Here is a 27818-nt window from a genome sequence, read left to right on the forward strand (position 1 = left end):
GACTTAAAATCACCAAAACTAATATGAATTTAATGGCTGAATTATTATTTACAAATTAAAGGAACAGCATTGGGAACAAACTGCATTTTCAAGAAGAGGGGATAAATTCAATTCAATTCAACTTTAGTCATGTAGAACATTTCAAATAGACATTATAACAAAGGAATACAAATGCATTTTTTAATTCCCTGTCCCTGAGTTGATACCATTTGTTAATGACCTCAACTTATGACTGTGATATTTCTGTAGTGTTTTGATAAAGCTGTGCTGAACTCAGACACTCCATGACTGTTTCTTCTTGCATAATTAATTGGCCATTTTAAATAATAAATTGGCCTGCATATAAGAGTCTAAATCATTTTATATAATTACTTATTATGTAACTTTTTTATTTTCATTTTGGTCAGTGTCATTAGCAAGAGCTTAGCTACTGCAGAGGCAAGAGAGAAATAAAGTGCACACAGAGGGCAGGTTTACTCTTGTGAAAAACACAAAACGATGAAGTAGAAATGGTTACTGATACTTTCCGTTTTGTATAATGTGAAGAAGCATGTACCAATCCCTCACTTTGTCAGGTTCACCTTAAGGCCAACTCATCTTAAAGATTGTAGTACTGCTGTCACATGCTGCATGCTTGCCAAATATGGTATTGTGCCTGATGACCTAATATATCTAACTTGGTCTCATCAGTCCAAAGAACATTGCTCCACATTTGTGGTTTGTTTAGCTGTATTTTTTCCAAACCTGATACTACAATATTTTTGTGCCATACTCAAACAGCCATTTTCTGCACAGTAAATTTGCCAGAGTAAAATTTACTCAAGTTGAAGAAAGTTTTACTCTATTCCAGATAACATTTGGTCCCTCTCTAAAAAGAGTCATTTAAGAGTCAATTATGCTCAATATAGTGTTAATATTTTATTCTTTCAAGTGATATTTAACTCCATTTAGTGTTTTTTCAAATGAACTCTTGTACTATTTTACACAGTTCTGAGCTACTCGAAATTGACTCTGCTACTTTTTAACTCTATTCAGATGTACTTTGACTTTACTCTGCAACAATGTCCTTCCCCTCCAGAATTGTTTATCATCAATTCTAAGTGACCCATAAAGAACTTACTCTATTCAAAATTATTCTTCTGAATTACACCATTCATGTTTACCCGTTAAAAGGACCTAAAATGAAAAACTTGCTTTTCAGTCTTAAGAGAAAAATGAACAAACTATATACTCATGTCTCACAAATTGTATTTTTCAAGCTTATTTTGAAAAAATAAAAATAATGAAAACATAATGATTCTCTTATGACAAACAGGACGAATTACATGTAACTATATGGTACAATAAACAAATCAGAATCACAACCATAAGACATCAGAATGTCAAACAGTTTGTGGTGCAAAATATCCTTAACATCCAAAACACATGGTGCTTCTACGGTATGTGCAACTTTGTAAGCATGAACAACAATGTAATATTGACAACAATATTCTGGATTACATGAAATACAGTCATGTTATTTTGAACCTGAACACAAACTGCTAACCCTGACCGATATATATTTCCACAGTACTTCCACAGTACCTTAGTCCACATGGGCACAATAAGTTGGGCAAATAAATCTCAGCCATCTCAGTGCCAACTTCCATTTTATTCAAGGGGACCATTTTCCCAGGACCTAATTTCATGTCATTTGGATCAAATGTTTGCCAAATGTAAGCCATTTGGCACTGGTGTTTCTTTGCTAATGTTTTCGTTATGTTTTTAAAGCTTTGCACCTGCTTTTTAAAAACGTTATGCTTTGTTTCGTAACGCATACACCAACAATGTAGCAGTGGTCCAATGTTCTGCATACAACTAAGGTAATGCACCATAAAATGATGCTTTGGCAACAATTTCTTATCAGGGAACAAATGCTTAAACAAACGGTGGTGCTCTGCAATCAGGTGTTTCAAATAAATGGTAATACCAGTGGATATAGGCTAACTGAAGAAAACACTATACTGACTATCTGAAGCAATAAAATGAACAAGTACCAGTGCTGATCATTAGGACACACAATATCTTCAAGAATAATGGGCAGATAACGCAGTAAACACCAGCTCTGAGTGGCATTTAAGCCCAAGTCATTGGAACCGTGTTTTAATTCTACACCAGGAGGTTTGTTGTTTTGTTCCATAAAGCCATAGTTAAAACTTTGAATTATTCTGTGTACTTCTGCTGATGTGGTGTAATTGCCAATCAGGTGCTGAATGAGTAATTTCATCTCATATTGTGCAACCCTCTCTAATATATCATGCATAATATCAACTGAAAAATTTGCAGTGCTGTGAAAATATTGCAAAGAATTTAAAAGGCAATACTTTTTTACTCCCATTACATAAGGAAGACTGGGATTGCTCTGCATTCTCTGGCAGTGTTCTGCATGAAGTTCTTTAGTTTGCAATGACATCCTTGGACTATTTTCACTGAACACTGTCTGATAGTCCTCTTTCTCTAATAGGCAAAAGCGGCAACATTACCTAGCACTAAAAGATTCCACAAAACCAAATATGGAATGGACACCAAGGTTGTCACCAGTAACTTGGACAATGGTTCCATAAACTGTATGATCAAATAAAGGAATCTGAATTCGATTGGTTTCCAGTGTTGAGATATCCTGGACAAGCGGCTCTAGTATTTTATCAAACCCATATATTTTGATATCTTGTGCATGAAATAAAGCGACTAAATGGATATTTAGTAAACTGGAGTTGTATTTAGGGGAAATATTTCTAAGGGTAAAATAGATAGCTCCTAACTTATGTATTCCTCATTTTGATCCAAGGGGGTTTATGCATTCATCAAAACAAGTTGGATCTGAACTGCATGCCTTTGTTTTGAGAAGAGTTGTTTTTTGTTGTGAGTCTCTCGCCATCATATCTTTAATTTTAGGGTGCTTATAAATGGACTGTAATGTCTCTAGAATTGGTATATATATATATATATATATATATATATATATATATATATATATATATATAAATATAAATATATCCTTAACATAGTTTGGGGAAAAGTTCCAGTTATTCTGTTATACCTTGTAGCAAATCTTGTTCTGAGAACATATTCAACAGGATCTATTTGTCCCCATTTCTCTGAAAAGTACTGCATTCTCTTGCTCTCAGTGTTCATTGCCACAAAAGGATTTAGCATTTTATCAAAACACTGGTCAATTTGTGACTCAACAATACTTTTTATGGGCTCCTCTAAAGATAAGCTGTTTTTCACAGATTCTCGAGTTTCACTATGAATGTCTCCAATCATTTCTTCTAAAGCACTACAACATAGTTAATAGTTGTCTCTGCGACACCAGCAACTTTAAGTTCAGCTACCACTGTTGTAGAACTGTCTACTGTATTTGTTTTTAGGGGTACCGACTCACAGTTTTAATTTGTGTTTGGTAAATCACCTACATCCCCTAATAAAATGGAGTTGGCAGTGGATGAGCTTTCACCAGAATCGAGGCATGAACTGTCAATTGTACAACATTTGCTGAGATGCTTGCGTGATCCAGAAAAACTATTGTAAACATGTGAACAACCTATTTGAGCACATTTTAACTTAAGTCTTTTCCCTGAACAAAGGCCATGGACTAATTTATAGTGCCTTATAAGGGAATTGGCATCGGCATGCCCCTTTTACAAATGAAACAAATCATCTGGTTACTGGAGCATTCTAGCTCTCAACTCAGCCACACTGGGATTCACCTTGGTGACTTCAACATCTAGATCATAAACAGTGGTTTGCAGAAAGTTATACACATTGGTCAATTGCTGACAGTATGAGGTACCAAAGACAAAGTGAGCTTTGAAAAGCTCATCAACACAGGCCAGTGAATTAGAGGCCTTGCATGGTAGAGCATGTTGGTCAATTACAATAAACCGACTCTGGATCCTACTTTTCTTTGGTCCAACAGCAAGCAGATATGGCTGGAGACTTTCTCCAATTCTGTCCAGGTGCCCTTGGATGCTGGTACCAGTCTGTGTAAGAATGAAAACATATTAGAGCCAACGTGGCCTAACAGTTAAAGTCAATATGCAGCATGAATAAAGATGCATTGATGTCTTCCACTAAAGTTTGTGTACATACTTCCAAGAGATTGTTACTAAGTATGTACGTGAAGTAGAAAAGAATAAAATAATTGGGAGGACAGATAATCTTTAAGTACCAGTCTGAGAAATAAGCAAGTTCAAGGTCACACAGTAAAGGAACAGTATAAAATAGTGTCAATTGATCTGCTCCATTCACCTTGATGAATTTCGCAAGACTACCACATGCTTGTATAGCTGAGATTTTTCCCGGTCTTTTGCGGCCTTGACTTGAAGGTGGCAAAAGGTGAACCAGAATCAGAATTGACGACATGTTGCTGTTGTTGTGAAAAATCTTGGAACTCAAGAATGCCCCAAAGTAAAATGTTATGCCTTAAAAATATTATAATTGCTGTCATAAAACACATGGGAATCGGCCCCAGATGTTGTAATAGTTTTGAGGTAATATATGACTAACATATAAATAATCTCACCTGAGTCAAAATGTAAACAAGAAAAGAAGTTTATTGTAATCATAAACCTAATAAAAGTAACCAGGCTCAGTACTATCAGGCCTAGGAGAAGTAGGAGTGTAATCTGGAGATCCCGGTTCAGACTCAGAGGGAGAAGAGGCTAAAGCCTTTTTACTGGCAGGCTTTACTTTTACTGTTTATGTTCTGTAAAGCTGCTTTGGGACAATGTAAATTGTAAAAATCACTATACAAATTAATTTGAATTGATTTGGTTAGAAGTTAAACAACGCTTCAGTTTTAACTGGGAAAGAATTTGTAAGTGTGAGACCACATTAAACTAAGTAGCTAAAGTAGCTAAAGTTGCTAATACAAACGTTAAATGACACAACAGTCAATATATCCAAGGATGCAAACATTTATGTGATTCTTTTAACATAAATGTTATTGTCACTGTGACAGGAAAAGAAACAATAACAGAGTCATTTATAACATATTAGACTTTACACAATAGATCCATGTAACACAAAGTCTGGGTGTCTGTGTGAATGAGCAGATTCACATTTGCAGTCGATCAGATTTAATAGAACATTTATAGAAAATGTATAAAATTACTATTTAAAATGTAATACAATTGTTTATACTAAAATTAATGCATATCAAATCTACTCCATGTTTTGTTTATCTTATCTTCAGACCATTGACACGAGTATAGTTTAACACAACATGAGCGTTGTTTTATTAATCAACTGTTCAGCTTCCTACCTGTACCCTCCAGTAAATCTGTTGGAGACTTTCACCACCTTTTAAATGTGATTATCTGTAGTTCAAGATAGCAAGATGGATCTTCCCCTGGTTCAACCACTTTCTTCAGCAGACACATCACAATTTGTACTGATTTTTTGACCAAACTGACTGTGAGTAATATGGACTTCATGTTATGTATTCAACTCCATACTGTCTTGGAAATTCTTTGACTGTCACCCCACTGAATTGGGGTCCATTTTCACTGTTACAAGTGACTGGAATTCCAAGTCTTGCAAAAATTGTTTTCAAATGTGACATGCTTTGCAGAGGTGTCAATGATGCAAACAAAATTTGGAGAAAATCAAGTTCACCCCTGGTCAAAGCTCAAACATTCATTCATTCATTCATTCATCTTCTACCGCTTATCCGAATTACCTCGGGTCACTGGGAGCCTGTGCCTATCTCAGGCGTCATCGGGCATCAAGGCAGGATACACCCTGGACGGAATGCCAACCCATCGCAGGGCACACACACACACACTCATTCACAAACTAGGGACAATTTTCCAGAGATGCCAATCAACCTACCATGCATGTCTTTGGACCGGGGGAGGAAACCGGAGTAACCGGAGGAAACCCCTCGAGGCACGGGGAGAACATGCAAACTCCACACACACAAGGTGGAGGCGGGAATCGAACCCCGATCCTGGAGGTGTGAGGCGAACGTGCTAACCACCGTGCCCCCCAAGCTCAAACATGTCATTAAAAATTAATAAATGAACATTAACTTAAGAATAATTAACATGGATGGAAACTCAGACATACCCATGATATGATGAATGCATGATATGGGTCATACCTCATCATACCTATGATTCTCAACATAGAATGAGAATGTTTCACAGCCAATATGTTAATCAAATTAAAAAAAAAAAAAAAAAACAAGTACTAATATATGTTTCTATGTTTAAAAGAAAATTAGGTGGAGTGTTTTGACTTGGCAAAGTTGGCTGAAGTCATGATATGTGATGAGAGCCATGGATATAGGCACCGAGCTTTGAAACTGAAGGTTGTGGGGTTGATGGAATGTTCATTGAGAGCATCTCATATCTTGTACTCAGTGCTGACTACAAAAAGCCTCATCTCTGTGATCATCCAGTCTGAAGAATTGTATTTCTTTTAGTGTGTTTGTTCAACTGAGCTAGTCTGGTCAATCTGGTGATTTGAGTCAGAAAGATGATTTTTTAGAAGATTCCTTTTATGTTTTTATTATCACATTGTTCACGGTGACATTTGATGAAGTGAAGTGCATCCAGGGTATGTTCCTACGCCATTGTTCCCAGTGTTCCTGAAATCCACCGCAACCCTGACAAGTGGGCACAGTATACTGAGAAGGTTACAGAAATAGACTAAAAACTGTCTTTTCCAGGATTCATATTTTAATATTTACTTTGTGAACATTAGTACAAATTAGGCTTTGTTTTGTTAAATGAATGTAAAATTTGAACGTAAAATCTACAGTTATTATTCAAAATCGGGAAAAATAAGTATAATATTTTTTATATGAAAACAAAATTATAAAACAATAAATCTGAGTAGGTAAAGAGTGGAAAATATATATATTTGCTTTTTAGTTTGTTTTGATTATAATGATATAAATGTAGAGCAAAAAAAAAAAAACATTATTTGTAGTTAACAGACACAGAATTCCTGTCTGCTTGGTATTACTACTAGAGGGAGCAATACCTGTACAGGATAAGTGGCATGAAAGAGAGTTAGAGTAGTCCATCTTTGTTCTCGAGCTAATAGGTTGATAAGCGCGGGAAAATGGTTCCAGTTTGCAGCTTTTATTATCGCAGCTTTTATTATCCCCAAGCAAAGCCAGATTGGTTGGTTGAATTGTTTTCTATGTATTTCTTTGTTACTATATTGTTAATATGTTTGGATACTGTTAAATATGCATATTTAATGATAATATTTATATTGTGTTTAATGTTTGTCTATTGTGAATGTTGGCTGAATTTATTGGTCTTTGTTATTGGTTCTCTTTGTAGTTTTACAGTGCCATGGTACTGTGATGTTATTGTCATGCTATGAAGTCAATCAATAGTTGTGATGTATGGAGAAAATATGTAAAAAGGAAATTCAGACAACGAATTCTTCAATAATGAAGTTTATTACATCTAAGTGAAATAATCTGAAGGCACCAGTCAAAAACTCTCTGCCTCCTTTGTTTGATGCTGAAGGGCTGCTACATCTTGGATGAGCACTAGGACAGGAAAGGACAGGACAGGTTTGAGAAAAACACATGGTTACAAAGTTAAATTCTTTCCAACACTCAGGACATATTAAGTAAGGTAAGTTTATTGATATCAGAACTTCAACAGTACAAGTACATACATGTCAACAGCCAGCTTCATCATTAACACTAATAGTGCTGATGTTCCGTATTCTGCCCAAATCATGACATGGTTGTGCATACTCTATATAAATCTACTAATGGCTTTGTCCAAAATCTTCCAAAAAAGCAATTTGAAATAACCCAGAAAACATGCTGAGAAAATGCAAGCAGCAAGGTACAGTAGTAGTTAGAGCTAGATGTGACAAGTCAATAAAGAAGGATTAAAGGATAAACTTTAGGATAAACTTTTTTGGTTAGTTTGAGAGTTTGTCACGTTCAGGGCCAATGACTTGCTTTTCATAATGCTGACAGCTTTTGAAGTCTGGAAACTATCAGGAAAAGCATTTGGGAAAAGCAGGAGCAACAAACAACAAAAAAGCCTTGTTCAAAGGACAAATTCCTATGTTATCTAACATTTTCTTTGAACGAGGCTACTTTTTTGTTTTAACATGCAATGCCACATGAAGAGATTTATGTAGACATAGTCTGACTTTGCAAATCATGTCCAATGAAATTTAGCTAAAGGATTTAGCTAATGTCCAATGAAATCTAAAGGATTGCTAATGGAAACTGCTAAAGTGTTGACTGTCACACTAAATGATGTGAAGAGTTTGAGTTTGAGTTGATTTTTTTATGAAATTATGAATTAATTTTTTGCAGGATTATGAGCAAAGATTTTAGAGAAAACTAAAGGTAGCCAGCATCTAAAGGAAACTTCACATTTGATGTAGAGTAGAATAAAATAGTATTTGCATAGAATATGAAAGCTAGGTGTAGAATGGTAAATGCATACTCACTGTCAAGCACTGTTCTTGTAACTTGTTGCTTTTCCAGAATGTTGTTGACTTCTGCCACCAGCCAGGGAAGGAATCCAGTTTCTATATCTAATATAAAGAAAAACGAGTATATCACATTAAAGCATACAAAGTGCCTAAATGGGAAAAGAACTGCATGTGGCATGAGATCACAGCATTGGAACAATTTTTTTGTATTTATGTTAGTAAAAATATGTGAGAATGAAAATATTATTAAAGGGTATGGTTTGGTAGTTGATCGAGTGTTCATCTTGGAACAGCATGAACCTGTCTGGTTAAATGCTTTCTGTCTTCTCTGACACACATTTTGTGTTGATATTTTGCATATATTTAATTATAAATAGTTATAGGTGGTGTTCATTCAATTTTGGAAATACCTTAGAACAGTGTTTATATTGGCTAAATCCCTTTAATGACATGTTATTTAGACACATTAAATAGCTGATTCACATAAATACCTGCATTTATGTTATTCATTCATTCATTATTGAATAAATTGATTATCTACTGAAAGTTTTGGTGGAGTATCAACATTATGGTATTACAGATTTCTCCCCAGGAACCTTGCAGTAAAGACGTCACTTTATGGAGGATTTGCAACACTAGTCCAATCATGCAAGACAGAGAACAGAAGTGTTTAGTCTTATGTCTGGTCTATTTCTCCTGTCTGATCAGAAGACAATAGAATTTATACACTATATGTTAGTTTTGGTGTGAAGTAGATGGCCTGGAAGAATTAATACAATATTATTTAAAACATTTTTAGTATTTAATACTTTAATGACAGTAAATTAGAAACACACCTCTCTGCACTGGGTCATAGAAATATCCATTGTCTCTCAGTTTTGAATAGACTGCGGGAAGCAGGTCAGCAAGATAATGCTGGGTGAATGTTCTAGCAGCAATTTTCTCAGCTGTTTCTCTTTCTTTCTTCAACACCATCCTTTGCTGCTTAATCCTCCGGGCCTACATTTGGAAGATATGTCACATTTGTGTTGAAATACGCTGAAGGTAAATCAAATATTGTCAATTGTAATTCATATTTATTATCTATCCAGAACTACTGAAGAATGACTTATCATTTCTAAAAATGGAAAATGGGCAAAATAAGAATTCTACTGGACACGAAGCAGTTTATCGTACCTTCTCCTCTTTGTGGCGCCTCTCCTGCTCCTCCAGTCGTTGAACTTCCACCAATTCAGCATTACGCAACTCCTGGAATGCAAGCTGTTGAGCCCTCAACCCAGCCAGCTCTTCTTCCTCCAGTACTTCTAGCAAAGCTTGCTCTATGGTCTTTCCTACCAACACCTGCAACACTGGCTCAACCTCCAGATCAAAGTCAAACAGCTGTTTGCAAGAAAGACACCAACTTTATTAGTCCAACACTTTTGTCAAAATGCTCCACAATCAGACTGATGTTCTAATGTCTAATTGTTTAATGATTTCCTTCTTCTGCTTTACTTCTTAATTTATATTAATAATTTCTATGTAATTATATCTATTGAATTCTATCTATCTGAGCAACTGCAAATTACAAAGTTGTCTCTTCTGCAGACATCACCGTGATAGACACATGGTTAGGAACAACCTTATCTATGATATTTACACTAAATTTGAACTATACGTTTCCTTCTTAATAAGAGTTTTTATCTCAAAACACCAAGCCTGTAAGTTACACTACACTTTGCCCTTCATTTCTATTAGATGCTCATTGCCTACTATTAAATATTAAGCTACATTCACACATACAGTGATTTTATTGCTGCAAATCTACAGTCGCTGTCTAATGAAGTCTACAGTGGTCATTTCATTGACTGGTTGCTATAGTAATAATGTTTATCAGTGGGTGGAGCAACTAGCATGCCAAATCATTTTTCTTGATCAAATGAAAGGTTCTGGAGGGAGATCTGGTGTTTGTAATAAAATTTCAGTTAGGAATCATATTATAGTAGATGAAGGAGAAACAGTTTGTGTTCTTTGCCATGAATCACATGCACTCAACTGTCTTCACTGCCATTGGTAGTCACTGCAACAATGTGTTCAATATTTGCATAAACTTTAAACATTTCTCAACTTTGTCATGCAGCTGGACACGCCTGAATCTAGCAGACAGTGATTTCTGTCACTCATGTCAGCAAAATAAATAATCTCTGGTTGCTTTGTCATTTTGCGCATGAGTGTCACACTAACACATACAACGAGGAATCTATTAGTTATAATGTTAATTGTCTCCACATGTATATATTTCCACATTGTATGAGATATCTTAATCAGAATTTAAGATCAGCTTGACACCCATATTATGACAATAGGTTCTGCTGTTTCATCCTCTGTCCATAATCAAACCCTGCTAACGAGTTTTCTTATATAACTCCACAGCCGAGTTAGGTATATAAGAAATATTATATTTCTCTTTTGGGAGTAATGTGGCAACACACAAACCTGTTAAAAAGTGGCCTGTTAAAACTGTTTTATTAAGCAACAAAATTTGTATGTGGACAAATAATGAAGAAGTTATCTGTACCTCTCCATCTTCAATCTGTGTCGCTGCGTCTTTGCCAGATTTAGCAGGAATAAAGATAGGTGTTGCTGGCTTGTCCAGAAATGCATCTGTCTGGCATTCCACACTGGCATCCTCAATATGATCACTCAGCTCCTCCAAGTATAATTCTAGGACACAAATCAGACTTAGCCTGGTGAACAGATTAGCATATGCTCATGAAGAAGCCTGTATTCATCAAATATATATTATAGCAGAGCAAAGTTACATTTGTGCAAATCCTACAGTAGCTTTTGGAAGTTGGGGACAGAGCGCAGGGACAGTCATGATACATATGACCCTCTAGCAAAGAGTTAAGGGCCTTGCTCAAGGGCCCAACAGTGCTGGGGCTTGAAATATACACTACAAGCAGTATAAATAAAATGTAGGCCTGAATTAAAAATGGCAAGAATCACTGTCTGAACAGAAGTATGTCTTTCCTAATTGGATTTTTATAACCCTACAAACATGTAATAAGCATATTATATTTTAGCAAAGAATAATACAATCACTTTAGCTAGATAGTAACATAAACAGTTCATTATTAGCACATGGTTGTAAAGCACAGCTACACTTTGTGTATTTTTTAATTTTGTTACATTGATGGAAATCACACCCCAGCATTATATTAAGCTGTTAAATTTACTAATGTTTTTATAGCCATTAGCTTATTTGACTGCTCATGTGCCTCCTTTCCACCAGAAATAACCAGGTGCTGGTTCAGAGCTAGTGCTGGTTTGAAGTTGGTTCCACTGGTGAGCCTTCTAAGAACCGGTTTGCCATTCCATGGGCTAGAGAGCCATCACAGAGCCAATTCTTACATCACTGTATACATCTCATCTTTTCCAGCAACGTCAGCGCAGAAGCAGCAAACACAAACACATCAACAATGGCGGTTGTTGCTTTACTGTTAATGCTCATGGCTTTGCGAACCAACATTGGCATCTAAACACGGCGAATCCAGCATGTACATGCAGCTTCACGTAATTTGTATAAACGCTGGTTGCAATCAAGAATAACGGAAAGTATATAATATTATTTTATCATTAACACAGAAAAACTTTAGCCTTAGCATGTAGCTACCTACAATCATGAGTGCTGATAACTGATTATATTGCGGTAAATTAAAAATTTATTAAACATTGGTATACTTAAGGTACATTATCAAATGCGCTAACAGTAACACTGCCCCCAGCCCCGCCCCAGCCCATAATAAAGGTACATTATCAAATGCGCTAACAGTAGCCCCACCCCCAGCCCCTGACGCAAGCGGTTCTTAAGTCTAGACCAGCAACGTTATTTAAGAACCACTTTACCTGTTTCAGAGCCGGTGCTTTGGGTGTCGAAAAAAAAAGAACTGATTTTAAATAAGGGTCAGAACCAGCACTAAAACTGCCTCGGTGGAAAAGGGGCAACGGTAGTGTTTGACAGTTAATGATGAGCCCTTGTTATAAGCTATGTTTTTGCTTGAAAATATAAAAAAATGTATTGATGTCGCTCGTGGAAGTAATCATAGAGAAGGCAGAAAATGAATCATAAGTTTGTGTCCACCATTGAACTGAAGAATACAGTGATAAAGAAAGCACCCAATCGAACCCGAGTTATGGCGATGAGAGCACGGGATCCTGCTGCTGGATCACCTGGGGCCCAAAAGCTGCTTTAAGGTTATATCATTAAATAAGTTTGATATATTTAGCCTAAATATAACATATACAAGTTGAACACCATTAGAAAAGTTTCCACAATGATTAGTAAATAGCTACCAGTCTGAACATCCACATGCTTTCTCTCCGCGAGGTTGCCTGAATTCATTCTCTGAAACTTTGTGCCCTTTCTTACTGCAGCTCGTTGCATTGCTTCTTGCTGCCGTTGGATCTCAACTGGGTCCGGCTGAGCTGTCTGTTAACCACATAACACAATATCTTACAGTATTTACCATGTTAACTGGTGTCATCTGACTGGACATTACAGAAGCATATTAATCCCATTCAAGAAAACAATCCCTAAAGCATCTAGCATCTCCTTATTACAAGCAAACAATAAATAAAAATAAAGGATTTTTATTTATTTATTTTTCTTTTACTATGAGTGGTAGAGCCACATAAAGCCACATGGATGGCTGCATCAGGAGTGATTACTGTTCAACTTCACAGTGTTCCAAATTTATGAAAATCAAAGACTGATGGTGTTTTGCTGAACAAAATGTTTACACCCAACCAGAAGTCATTTTATATATTGTAATCTGTAATCATGAAGACAATTTGCTGCATCTGTACCAAAACTAATATTTGAGAATTGCCAATACCTTCTACACTGCTAGGTGACATTAAAATCAAATTGTGCTTTAAGCCAAGTATGTCAAGGAAAGTCAAAGTCAAACTTGAAGTGTAACTCTCCTTGGATTAAGTCAAATGTGTGCAAATTTGTTTCTGAATTACAAATTAAGTCCAAGTCATGTGACCCGAGGACAAGTCCAAGTCAAGTGACCCGAGGACAAGTCCAAGTCATGTGACCCGAGGACAAGTCCAAGTCATGTGACCCAGGTCCAAGTCATGTGACCAAAGCCCTGTCCAAATGGTATCCAAATCATGTAACCTGAGTACAAGTTTAAGTCATGTGACCCGAGTACAAGTCCACCCCATGTGACCCAAGTCCACAACACTGAATAATGAGATTTTTTTCACATAATAACGAGATGCTGATGGCAGATAATTTTCTTGCATGGCAGTAATGTGATCACATATAAAACATTCCCTGTACTAATTCCGGTATTTTTTGTGTAAATACTCACAGCTGGTAGGATATGTTGGGAATATGTATTTCCTCTAACGACCCGTCGGTCATACATAATGTTTCCATAGATTGGTCGTCCATCATTTCTGCTCCACATGACAAATAAGTGATAGCAGTGAGTCGCGCCTGATGATATAAACATTTACATTTAGCTCAATAACACAGACAGACTTACTCCATCATCACAGGGTCCGTGTATCGGATTCGGTTCGGAACCACATGTGGACGACTGGAAAACGTGTAGAATCCATTCGGATGCTCTCTTTTTGTCTGTAACAAGGAAGTCATTTTAATAAGACACGATGATACTGAATTAGCTGCTGAATAGAAGATAAAACTGTGAAGCTGGCGTTTACTAAGACACGAGCAAAGTCTGTTAATGTTTATAACAGTTACCCTAGCAACAGTATCTAGGTATGACGTTTCCGCCCTGTTGTTAATCTACTTAATTTATATATATTACATTTTCCTCACGCTCGTGAATCCAGCCAATGTTACTCTCTAGTATATTGTTTCATTTTGATTATAGAGTGTATTAAACAATTAGTAAGGCTACAAAATACATGTGGGACGCGCTTATAACTGTGTGTGTGTGTGTGTGTGAGAGAGAGAGTGTGTGTGAGAGAGAGAGTGTGTGAGACACAGAGAGAGAGAGACTTTAAACACCTTTTATTCCAATATAAACAAGAAAGCATCTTAAAAATTGTACAACACTCAGAGTGATACATTTTATTGTGTTTGTACAAAAAAAAAGTTAATTTTTTTATTTTTTGTTTTTGGAAAAAAAGGTAAAAAGGATAAGTAAATAAATAAATAAATAAATAATCAGTAAATCAATAAATGAGGAGAGAGAGAGAGAGAGAGAGAGAGAGAGAGAGGATGTAAACATGCACCCCAAAAGAATTATCAGAAAAAGAATAGCCCTGTTACATTCATTCATTCATTCATCTTCTACCGCTTATCTGAACTACCTGTGTCAGGCATCATCGGGCATCAAGGCAGGATACACCCTGGACGGAGTGCCAACCCATCGCAGGGCACATACACATACGGACTCATTCACTCATGGGCTTATTCACTCACTCACACACTAGGGACAATTTTTCCAATTTTTCCAGAGATGCCAATCAACCTACCATGCATGTCTTTGGACCGGGGGAGGAAACCAGAGTACCCTGAGGAAACCCCCGAGGCATGGGGAGAACATGTAAACTCCAAACACACAAGGTGGAGGCGGGAATCGAACCCCGACCCTGGAGGTGTGAGGAGAACGTGCTAGCCACTAAGCCACCGTGCCCCCAGCCCTATTACAATGCAGATGAATATACTAACAGTGTGATTAAAAAGCTAGGAGGAGAGCAGAGAGGAAAAATCCCCCATCACTGGGCTTTATACTGGGGAAAGGTACTGTTTATGGCAACTGACATCACCATATGAAGACACTGCAACAGCACTGCCCAGAACAGGGAACAGATTCAGGTTCTCATATAGAAAATATGGGCCCTTCTGGGCCATGTAGGTTTAGATTTTGTTTTCCCATGTTGTGTTTACTTGTGTTATCTTTGACTAATATTTCAATTTGTTTGATGATCTGAAACATTAAAGTGTGACAAACATACCTTGTGTTGTTATGTGTTGTTTTAATTGCCTCAACAATATATGGATTCTCTCAGACTTCAGCTGTGTGTGCCCCACAGGAACAACACTGCTCTGAATAGTCTATATGATCTTGGCTATAACTTCATCTTTAGAAGAGATACAATCGATGCTGTTGTGCAGACTCCAGCTATCTGATAAGACCTAAAGATGTTATTGTTAGTTCATAAGCCTGTTCCTGCTGAACAGACACACCTAAATATTTTGTCGTTGTTGTCCTTTCAAACCTTATTCCATATAACTAATAACAGAAATGGTGCTCAAAATAACTCATGGTGTCACCTCATCTTTAACAATCTCAAAAATTCACATAGGCCTAAAAATATCCCACAGAGGGCTTTTTTTCAACAAGATCAATTTTCAATTTAAGTCCCTAATTTGAAGGGACTTGGTCGACCACTGGGAGTAAAGACAGAAGATCACATGTGATCTGGAGCCTCCTGTGCTTGCTAGCAGAAGTATTATTATTGCAACAATAGCTTAGCTTATGGTCTTAGCACATTCAAAGCAAAATCATCATCATCATCGTGAAACCACTCAGTTTTTATTGTAATTTAGCAAAATCCTTTAAGGTGCATTGAGAGGAGATAGGGGTTTGAGATAGTGGCTATTCTGCATTGTGGACGATTGCAACAAAAACTAAGTGTGTTACATGATTATTATTATTTTGCATTAAACACGCTAAAGCCATATGCTGAGCTAAGCTAATTAGAGCTTGCGTTTTTACCGTCTGTTGCCACAATGGCAAAGAGCACACACTGTTTCTCCTTCACCTTTGATATGATATGATGCAGATATACAATCACTCTCCCTCTGGAATATTTCATTTTAGCAGCAAAAAAACTGATTTGTTGTCAAAAGTAAAATGGCTAATAGTGCCATCATAGTACAGTGACTAGCAATATGTGATAAAATCTCTACGTGTGAATGTACCTACAGGATTATTTATAATATGAAAAGTGTGTGTATGTGTAAGAGAACAAGACTTGGGTTGCCTATACATCCAGCACAACCAACTTTGCCACTGGCCTGATAAGAGTGGAACAACCAATGGAATTGGCACATTGTTAAAAAAGGACAAAGTTTTGCCCTCTGGGATCAAGTTATGAGCTAAGCACATCACTCGCATGTGAAGAGTAAACTATTTTGCATTATTAACATTATTTTGCACTATTAACTTTATTAAACACACTAATTTGCTGAGGTTAATGTAATTCTTTTTAAACATTTACAATTATTAATTCATCTCTTTTTGTTTATATACTGTATTCATTAGTCTAAACTTAAATGTTTTTAGTCTGGGCCACATAAATTAAAGACAGGAACACAAAATATTACTTTAGGTTGTTACAGAATATAACATAGGACATTTTCTCTTACCTTATATCAACAATCTTGGCAGGATCTAAATTTACCAAATTTTACTCAAGTGAGCAAACAGATCCCTCCTGACTGTTCTTCTTTATCTATACTCTTAGTTACTTTTGTTCTCTGTTGACATCCCAAAAATCGAATTAAAATTTAGCAGGCAGATGTAAAATAATCCTGGTAAGAACCATATTGCCGAGTGACCAACTAAGCAGAAGGCACAAATAACCAGCAGCACACACCAAAACAGATATATTTTAAAATTTGACTAAGGTAAGGCAGGAACAAATACAATTTTTACAAATATTTCTTTAAATAAAAAAAGAAATCTGTCTACTTGTAATCTGTTATATTTAATTCATTTGTCAAAGGTTATTAACAGCTTGAATGTGTTTTCAGGACAATGTTTTGAATAGTCATACCGTTCTTATGTAGGACTTCATCAGCCCATCCTTTTCTCAGTCTGTTGTTCCATCAGAACTCCAACACACTGATCCATATTGTCACAGCAGCACATACATGCAGCTAGAAGAAGGAGTCTCTAGCTAGTCTCTAGTCTTCCGACTGCCTGCATGGCCTGTGCCACACTTCTTGGCCTTTATCTCACCGCTGCTGTCTGGAATCCCAACCACCCCTCGGCTGTGGACTTCACCGAGGCCTAAACCCTCACCGCAAGTTTGCTACTCCAAGATTGCTACTCCAAGATCGCTGCAACTTTTGTGCCCTCTATTTGCACAGTAAATTAAGACTGCGTTTTGCATCCTAATCCCTACTATGTGCTATCATTCATTTTCTACCGCTTATCCGAACTACCTCGAGTCACGGGGAGCCTGTGCCTATCTCAGGCGTCATCGGGCATCAAGGCAGGATACACCCTGGACGGAGTGCCAACCCATCGCAGGGCACACACACACTCTCATTCACTCACACATTCACACACTACGGACAATTTTCCAGAGATGCCAATCAACCTACCACTCTTTAAATATTCTTAAGTGCCAAAATCTAAAAGTTTTGTACCATTATCTGCACAAGAACCAAAATTTGTACTGACAGAAATGGAGATATAACAATCAACAAAAATCTCCTACAGCCACCACTGCTAGAAAACAGCTACAGAGTAAACACTACTGTATCATACTGTTATGGCATACTGCATGTAAGCCTATATACATATATATATATATATATATATATATATATATATATATATATATATATATATATATATATATATATAAAAAGCTCTTGAATTTTAACAAATTTTTCACCTTTCCTTTAGAACCAGACTTATGCCAAAATTCCACCTTTGCACACAAGACAATGACATTTTACTTTTTATTGTGTTGCAGTGTTACATGACCAGTTAGTTTAAGGTTATACCTCTGTCCAAAGCAGCACTAATTCGCCATCATAGCTATTTAGACTTCTATTTAGACAAATAGCCGGGACTATTTGTTGAAGTTCGATCAACCAGCGAACTCTAGGCCTCCTCCTGACTTGAATTTCCTGGATATCGCCGATATTAAATGGCAGTATGGTAGGTGTGGGAGCTCTACAAACGCACCTTGTCGGGGATCAAGAATGGGTAGGAGAGTTGGATTACACGAGTGAGCAAGGCGGCCTCTGTCACGCGTTCCTCTGCCCTCTATCATTCTTGCTAACAGGCAGTCCCTTCGAAACAAATCTGATTAAGTGCAAGCGCTTGTCCGCTATTAAAGAAGCATGTATCCTGGCCCTGACAGAAACATGGCTGGGAAAAGCGGACTCGGACGCTGGCATTACATTGGATGGTTTTGGTGCTCCTTTTCGTATGGATCGGGATGCACCGACCACTGGCAAGTTGCTCTGCGCCCCTCTCTCTCAACCCAGGGAATTCCCGCAGATCTTTGTAACTGTTGTTTATATCCACCCAAAGGCTGACGAAAGCACTGCCTTAGACCTAATCTATAATACTGTCCAGAAACTACAGACAGTGTCCCCCGATGCCCCAAATCTAATTTTAGGCAATTTTAATCATTGTTCATTGGACAAAATCTTAAAATGTTTTTTATAAATATGTGTCTTGCCCAACCAGAAAGGGAAAGATACTTGATCAGTGTTATGGCTCCATTAAAGGTGCCTATAAATCTGTCCCTCTCCCCCCCGGGTTCTGCCGATCACAACTATGTGCATCATACTGTATACCAGCGTATCACACTTGCCTTCAGAGGTGGAAAGTGGACAGCAGGCAAGTGAAGGTCTGGTCTGAAGAGGCTTCACTGTCTCTACAAGGCTGTTTGACTGTACCTTGTGGGAGGAGTTTGTTCAATCTTCAAGGGACATAGATGAAGTGACTGATGTGGTAAGCTCTTGGGTTGCATATTGTGAGGACACCGTAATTCCTAAAAAAGTCAAAATATACCCTAATAACAAGCCATGGGTGAGAAAACAACTTAAAGATTTGTTGAGAAAGAAAAAGTTAGCATTTAGACAAAATAATCTTCAGGAATTACATAGTATTCAAAAAGAGATTAAATGTGAAATCAAAAGGGCTAAATGGGACTACAAACGTAAAGTGGAACATAAACTGAGAAATAATCTTCTAGGCTCAGCATGTCACAGTATAAAAATAATGGTTGGTCAAAATGATAAAATAAAGAATAAGGTGGCATTGGAAGGCTTCACCTCAGACATATCTCTAGCCCAAGAACTGAATCAATTTTACTCAAGATTTGCATGATTTTAGTAATGAAATTATTGGCTTTATTGTCCCATCCTCAGTCAGCTGTATGTTTCTCTGCACAAAGTGTTGTGAACACCTTTAAAATTGCAAAGCCAAAACAAGTCTGGGCCCAGATAGCATTGGCACTGTAGCTGTGTTCTTTCTTGTTGTGCGGAACAGCTAGGCCCTATTTTCTCTTACATTTTTAATCAATCTATGTGTCAACAGAAGGTCCCTGACTTATGGAAAAAGTCAATCATAGTTCCTGTTGCAAAGAGTAGCCACCCTAAGACTTTAAATGACTACAGACCCATAGCCCTTACGTCAGTTGCGATGAGGTGTTTCGAAAAGCTGATCAAAAGAAAACTGTCTATGACAAATTGCCTCCTTGACCCACTACAGTTTGCATACAGACTAAATAGAGGGATCCAGGATGCAACTGTAACAGTACTTAACCTCATTTTTAACAAGCTGGAGGGCAATAGAAATCATGCCAGACTACTGTTTGTGGACTTTTCGTCAGCTTTTAACACCATTCTTAACACACTTGCTGGTTGAGAAGCTCCTAAATCAGTTCAAACTGGAGGCCAACCTTGTGGGTTGGATATTAGATTTCCTCACAAATAGATCTCAGCGAGTGAGGGTAAATGGCCATCTCTCTGACTGGGCCCTCACATCAGCTGGCTCAACCAATACTTTGTGAAGTTTGCTGATGAAACGGTTATTGTCAGCCTATTGAACAATGAGGAAACTTCACACAGTCCTGTCATTGATCACTTTGTTACATGGTGTAAGGATGATTTCATTGATCTGAATGCCTCTAAGACCAAAGACATGTGTATTGCTTTTAGGCGCAATGTCACTAACATCGAGAAAACTAGTATAAATGGTCAGGAAATAGAGGTTGTTACAGAGTATAAGTACTTAGAATCCATTATTGATGATAAGCTGTTTTGTTTCAAATACCAGTTTGCTGAAGCAGATGTTAAGGAGGGTTGAGTCTATTTTGTCAGATAATTCTCATCCGTTACGGGCTGAATTTCAGATGTTGCCATCGGGATTACGCTTTAAAATCCCCAAATCCAGAACCAACAGTTATAAACTCTCTTTTGTCCCTGCAGCCATTCTGCTTCTCAAATCTGCAAAGAACTATAGATAACTTTATTATTTACTGTTTGCTTATTGTTCTTATTATTTTATTATTTTAACTATGCCTGCATAGTAGGCAATCTTTTGTACTGTTGTTGTGTGTGTGATTGTGTGTGATTTGTTCACTACCTTTTGCAAAATGAATTGCCCCATCTGGGGACAAATAAAGATTTGAACTTGAACTTCTGTTTACTTGCATGGAGTGAGTTAGTCTATTGCAAATCCATTTGTTGTCTTTATCGTTCTGCATAGCTCTGGGCCAGCCAGGTCCATGGTGTTGACTGCAGTGGTTAGGCCATTAGCCATCCCTGATATGTTCATTGTTAGAATGAAAAAAGGGAAAAAAGTATTATATAATGAGTGACATGTTTAAACTCAATTAAATATTGTCATTCATTCATTCATTCATCTTCTACCGCTTATCCGAACTATCTCGGGTCACGGGGAGCCTGTGCCGGAGCATCTCAGGCGTCATCGGGCATCAACGCAGGATACACCCTTAATGGAGTGCCAACCCATCGCAGGGCACACACACACTCAATCACTCACACAATCACACACTAGGGACAATTTTTCAGAGATGCCAATCAACCTACCATGCATGTCTTTGGACTGGGGGAGGAAACCGGAGTACCCGGAGGAAACCCCGAGGCAAGGGGAGAACATGCAAACTCCACACACACAAGGTGGAGGCAGGAATCGAACCCCCAACCCTGGAGGTGTGAGGCGAACGTGCTAACCACTAAGCCACCGTGCCCCCCTCAAATATTGACATTTCACATAAATTTGTATGTAATTTAAAAAACTACATTAAAAAATAGAGTATTTTTTCTGTAAAACAAATTACAAAAGTACTTTGCCATTATTGGCATAATACTTAAAATAACATTAAGTTTACAACAGTGTTTTAAAAGATATCATTATTTTCCATAATTAAAACAACAACAACAACTAAATGGTGTGTTTCTGGTCCACTTATTTGACTGGACAAGCAGAGAGTCTCCTAGGGGTTTCCTCAGATGAACTCCTCAGATAAACTCAACTGGATGCCAGACCTAACAGGTGAGAATTCCAGGTCTTGAAAGGGTTCCTTTTATTTTTCTTCCAAAAAATTAAAAGAAAAAAATTAAATAGATTATAAATCTTCAAAAAAAATTAAAAGAAAAAAAATTAAATAGATAGAGGCATCTCTGGAAAATTGTCTGTAGTGTGTGATTGCGTGAGTGAATGAGAGTGTGTGTGTGCTCTGTGATGGGTTGGCACTCCGTCCAGGGTGTATCCTGCCTTGATGCCTGATGACGCCTGAGATAGGCACAGGCTCCCCGTGACCCAAGAAGTTCGGATAAGCGGTAGAAAATGAATGAATGTTTAATGAATGAATATTATATTGATTATATTGAGTTCTAACTTGGTTAACACATATTTATAGGAAATAAAGAGAAATTTACAAACTTTTATTAAAAGGTTATTACTCACATCAGTGTCTGTAGTTTGTAATGTATATCATTCTTAAGATCAGAGAGCAGCTTCTTTCCTGAGACTCCTAGATTATTATCAGACAGATCCAGGTATCTCAGGTGTAAGGGGTTTGATCTCAGTGCTGAAGTCAGAGCAGCACAGCCTTCATCTGAGACACCACACTTACACAACCTGTAGAGGCAATGACACTCTTTATTAACAGATTTTGGTTATAACTAATTTTAAAATATGATTTTATTATTTAGAATAACATGAGGATTTAATATCACTTGTTCATTCTAATTAATATGTAACAGATAAAGATCATATTGCATTTTATTTTTAGCTTCTCATTATTGCTATGGGTTATTGTTGGTTTGCATTTTAAATTTTAAAACCATTTTTAAACCTCCAATCCTATGGCATTAAATATATATATATACAGGACCGGTGAAAAAGGGCAGCCCTGCCGGAGTCCAACATGCACCGGGAACAAGTCTGACTTACTGCCGGCAATGCGAATCAAACTCCTGCTCCGGTCATATAGGGACCGGACAGCCCTTAGCAGAGGGCCCCAGACCCCATACTCCCAGAGCACCCCCCACAGGTCACCACGAGGGACACAGTCGAATTCCTTCTCCAGATCCACAAAGCGCATGTGGACTGGTTGGGCAAACTCCCATGAACCCTCCAGCAACCTGGCGAGGGTATAGAGATGGTCCAGTGTTCCACGACCGGGACGAAACCCGCATTGTTCCTCCTGAATCCGAGGTTCGACTATCGGCCGAATTCTTCTCTCCAGTACCCTGGCATAGACTTTTCCGGGGAGGCTGAGAAGTGTGATCCCCCTGTAGTTGGAACACACCCTCCGGTTCCCCTTCTTAAACAGAGGGACCACCACCCCAGTCTGCCAGTCCAGAGGCACAGTCCCCAGCCTCCACGCGACGTTGCAGAGGCGTGTCAACCAAGACAGCCCCACAACAACCAGAGACTTGAGGTACTCAGGGCAGATCTCATCCACCCCCGGTGCCTTGCCACTGAGGAGCTTCTCAACTACCTCAGTGACCTCAGCTTGGGAGATCGACGAGTCCACAACTGAGCCCTCAGTCTCTGCTTCCTCAATGGAAGACATGTCGGTGGGGTTGTGGAGAACCTTGAAGTACTCCTTCCACCGTCCGAGGATGTCCCCAGTCGAAGTCAGCAGATTCCCACTCCCACTATAAACAGTGTGAGCAGGGCACTGCTTCCCCCTCCTGAGGCGCCGGATGGTTTGCCAGAATTTCTTCGAGGCCAACCAATAGTCCTTCTCCATGGCCTCACCGAACTCCTCCCAGACCCGAGTTTTTGCCTCCGCAACCACCCGGGGTGAAGCTCGCTTGGCCCTCTGGTACCTATCAGCTGCCTCCGGAGTCCCCCGAGCCAACCAGGCTCGATAGGACTCCTTCTTCAGCTTGACGGCATCCCTTACTTCCGGGGTCCACCACCGGGTTCGGGGATTGCCGCCACGACAGGCACCGGAGACCTTACGGCCACAGCTCCGAGTGGCCGCATCGACAATGGAGGTGGAGAACATGGTCCACTCAGACTCAATGTCTCCAACCTCCCTCGGGATCTGGTTGAAGCTCTGCCGGAGGTGGGAGTTGAAGATCTCTCTGACTGGAGACTCTGTCAAACGTTCCCAGCAGACCCTCACAGTACGTTTGGGTCTGCCAAGTCTGTCCAACTTCCTCCCCCGCCATCGGATCCAACTCACCACCAGGTGGTGATCAGTTGACAGCTCCGCCCCTCTCTTTACCCGAGTGTCCAAAACATATGGCCGGAGGTCAGATGAAACAACCACAAAGTCGATCATCGACCTCCGACTGTCCTGGTGCCATGTGTATTGATGGACACCCTTATGCTTGAACATGGTGTTCGTTATGGACAAACTGTGACTAGCACAGAAGTCCAATAACAGAACACCACTCGGGTTCAGGTCGGAGGGGCCGTTCCTCCCAATCACGCCCCTCCAGGTGTCACTGTCGCTGCCCACGTGAGCGTTGAAGTCCCCCAGTAGAACGATGGAGTCCCCAGTCAGAGCACTTTCCAGCACCCCTTCCAGAGACGCCAAGAAGGTCAGGTACTCTACACTGCCATTTTGCCCGTAAGCACAAATAACAGTGAGAGACCTATCCCCGACCCGAAGGCGCAGGGAAACGACCCTCTCGTTCACCGGGGTGAACTCCAACACATGGTTGCTGAGCTGGGGGGTTATGAGCAAGCCCACACCAGCCCGCCGCCTCTCACTGCGGGCAACTCCAGAGTAGTAGAGAGTCCAGCCAGTTGGGTTCCAGAGCCCAAGCTGTGCGTGGAGGCGAGCCCAACTATCTCTATTCGCTATCTCTCAACCTCCCACACCAGCTCAGGCTCCTTTCCCCCCAGCGAGGTGACATTCCATGTCCCTAGAGCCAGATTCCGTGTCCGGAGATTGGGTTGCCGAGGCCCCCGCCTTCGACTGCCACCCAATCCACATTGCACCAGCCCCTTACGGTTCCTCCTGCAGGTGGTGGGCCCACAGGAGATCGGCCCCACGTCGCTCCTTCGGGCTGAGCCCGGCCGGGCCCCGTGGGGTAAGACCTGGCCACCAGGCACTCGCATGCGAGCTCCAACCCTGGGCTTGGCTCCAGAGTGGGGCCCCGGTTGCGCCATACCGGGCGACGTCACGGACCTTGCTATTGAATTACTCATGAGGGGTATTTGAAACGCTCTTTGTCTGGCCTGTCACCCAGGACCTGTTTGCCTTGGGAGACCCTACCAGGGGCAGAAAGCCCCAGACAACATAGCTCCTAGGATCATTCAGGCACGCAAACCCCTCCACCACAATAAGGTGGCGGTTCGAGGAGGGGAGGTTGATTGGCATCTCTGGAAAAATTGTCTGTAGTGTGTGATTGCGTGAGTGAATGAGAGTGTGTGTGTGCCCTGCGATGGGTTGGCACTCCGTCCAGGGTGTATCCTGCCACAGGCTCCCCGTGACCCGAGGTAGTTCGGATAAGCGGTAGAAAATGAATGATAGCACATAGTAGGTATTAGGGTGCAAAACACAGTCTTAGTTTACTGTGCAAATAGAGGGCACAAAAGTTGCAGCGATCTTGGAGAAGCAATCTTGGAGTAGCAAACTTGAGGGTTTAGGTGAGGGTTTAGGCCTCGGTGAAGGCCCTTCAGGAGGTCCACAGCCGAGGGGTGGTTAGGATTCCAGACAGCAGCGGTGAGATAAAGGCCAAGAAGTGTGGCACAGGCCATGCAGGCAGTCGGAAGACTAGAGACTAGCTAGAAACTCCTTCTAGCTGCATGTATGTGCTGCTGTGACAATATGGATCAGTGTGTTGGAGTTCTGATGGAACAACAGACTGAGAAAAGGATGGGCTGATGAAGTCCTATATAAGAACGGAATGACTATTCAAACCATTGTCCTGAAAACACATTCAAGCTATTAATAACCTTTGACAAATGAATTAAATATAACAGATTACAAGTAGACAGATTTCTTTTTTTATTTAAAGAAATATTTGTAAAAATTGTATTTGTTCCTGCCTTACCTTAGTCAAATTTTAAAATATATCTGTTTTGGTGTGTGCTGCTGGTTATTTGTGCCTTCTGCTTAGTTGGTCACAATATGGTTCTTACCAGGATTATTTTACATCTGCCTGCTAAATTTTAATTAGATATTTGGGATGTCAACAGAGAACAAAAGTAACTAAGAATATAGACAAAGAAGAACAGTCAGGAGGGATCTGTTTGCTCACTTGAGTAAAATTTGGTAAATTTAGATCCTGCCAAGATTGTTGATATAAGGTAAGAGAAAATGTCCTAGGTTATATTCTGTAGTTCTGTAGAGGTAGTTCGGATAAGCGGTAGAAAATGAGTGAGTGAGAATGAATAAATATCATTTAAAGGCAAATACTTGTGTAAATATTTGATCAAATGTAAATATTACATATGGTTGGTATTCCATATATTTAGATAAATGTTTCTCATGAAGCTATGCAGGTTTGTTAGCGCGCTTTAAGCCTGTTGGTTCGTGCTCTCTGTCTGCAGATGGAAAAACAAACAGAAGTACTTAATCTAACATTTGATAATGTAGATCAAAAGCTTTATTAGGAAGGCAAAGGCATAAAATGTGCCAAATTTAAACATGCGAATCCCAGTGGGAATTCCATACCGGATCGGTTGATGCCCGGGTTATCAATGACTGTCACCAGCGCTGTTGACATACAGGGTGCCACCGGAAATTGTATTGTAGAGTATTGTATTGTTTGTGTAGCAGCATTATCTCTTTTTAGAAGTGATTGGGGTGGGGCTTTAAATCATCAAAATTAAAAGAAATAAACATTTGAAATATATCAGTCTGTGTACAATGAATTAATATAATATGGAATTAGTGAAAGGAATCAACTTTGATGATATATATATATATATATATATAAAGAGAGAGAGAGAGAGAAATAATTAATCAATTAATGCTCTCAAAATCACCAGAATTTTATTCTTTCTGGGGGCATGAGCCCAGACCCTTTACCAAGATAAATGTCCCTGTGTACATCCAGTGAAGAGTGTGTCATTGTGTCTCTCTACAGGTTGTATGTGTGGTGTCTTAGATAGAAGGCTTTGCTGCTCTGACTTCAGCTCTGAGATCAAACCTGAGACACCTGAATGTGTCCTTAAATAAACTTGGAGTCTGCTTGCACTCTGCTCTTACATTTACATTATTTAGCAGACTCCCTTATCCAAAGTGACTCACATTTTATTTCAGTTTATACAAGTGAGCATTAAGGGCTTTGCTCAGGGAGCCAGCAGTGGCAGCTTGGTGGACGTGGTATTTGAACTCATGATCTGATCAGTAGTCCAACACCATAACCACTAGGCTACCACATCCCCCCACATGCTAAACATTACATCATGAACATTATCATAAAGTTAATCTAATTAATTAACTAATTATCATTAGTTCCTAAAATATTAGATTACCAGATTAGGAAATAAAACCAGTTTTAGAAAATGTCACTATATTCTGTTTAATCAGAATTTTTCTAACGATTCTCTTTAATGCTGTTTTGTGTTCAGTAAAGTGTGTTGATGTAAAATTCATGTGAAGGCAGAAAACAGGGATTCAGACAGTCTACAAAAAGTCACAAATGAGTTCATGAGAATGATTGTTACTGAACATTGTGTCTTCTGTCATTCCTGTAAAATTCACCTGAGTTTGTTCTTTATATTTAAGTCTGCACTTAAATATAAATGTAGAACAAGATCTAAATGACACAGTAGTGTTTGTTATTTAAAGCTCCTGTGATTGGATAAGAGCAGTGATGTGATGGGTAAAGATCTGCTCATTATCCTGTTAGAACTTGTGGAAGTTCTCATTTGTTCTAATTAAATGTTAGAACACAGATGTTAGTAAGAATGAACAAATGAATTATATTATATTATATTATATTATATTATATTATATTATATTATATTATATTATATTATATTATATTATATTATAAACGGGAGATGATAACGTTTCTATTGGAGCAGACCAACATGTTGTTGATCATGAAGAACCACAGTCCACTTTATGGTAATTAATTCACATGTTTTTTGTATTATGATTTAGACTTTTTACAC

The 27818-nt window shown here is 38.9% G+C and overlaps 2 protein-coding genes across 2 annotated transcripts in view; both read right to left on the reverse strand.

The window, feature by feature from the left end:
- The window catches only part of LOC132858821 (NACHT, LRR and PYD domains-containing protein 12-like), a 301006-nt gene that overhangs the window by 170871 nt on the left and 102317 nt on the right, over window positions 1-27818 (reverse strand). The window lies entirely within an intron of this gene.
- On the reverse strand, window positions 7497-14225 carry LOC132858887 (radial spoke head protein 3 homolog). Its single transcript, XM_060889431.1, has 8 exons — window positions 14010-14225; window positions 13833-13920; window positions 12805-12940; window positions 11027-11172; window positions 9646-9849; window positions 9306-9468; window positions 8485-8571; window positions 7497-7555 (listed from the first exon to the last, which is right to left on the reverse strand). The coding sequence occupies exons 1-8, from the start codon at window positions 14120-14122 to the stop codon at window positions 7497-7499; spliced, it is 996 nt and encodes a 331-aa protein (XP_060745414.1). The 5' UTR covers window positions 14123-14225.

This window comes from Tachysurus vachellii, chromosome 16 (genome assembly GCF_030014155.1).
Source record: "Tachysurus vachellii isolate PV-2020 chromosome 16, HZAU_Pvac_v1, whole genome shotgun sequence".
Taxonomy (NCBI): domain Eukaryota; kingdom Metazoa; phylum Chordata; class Actinopteri; order Siluriformes; family Bagridae; genus Tachysurus; species Tachysurus vachellii.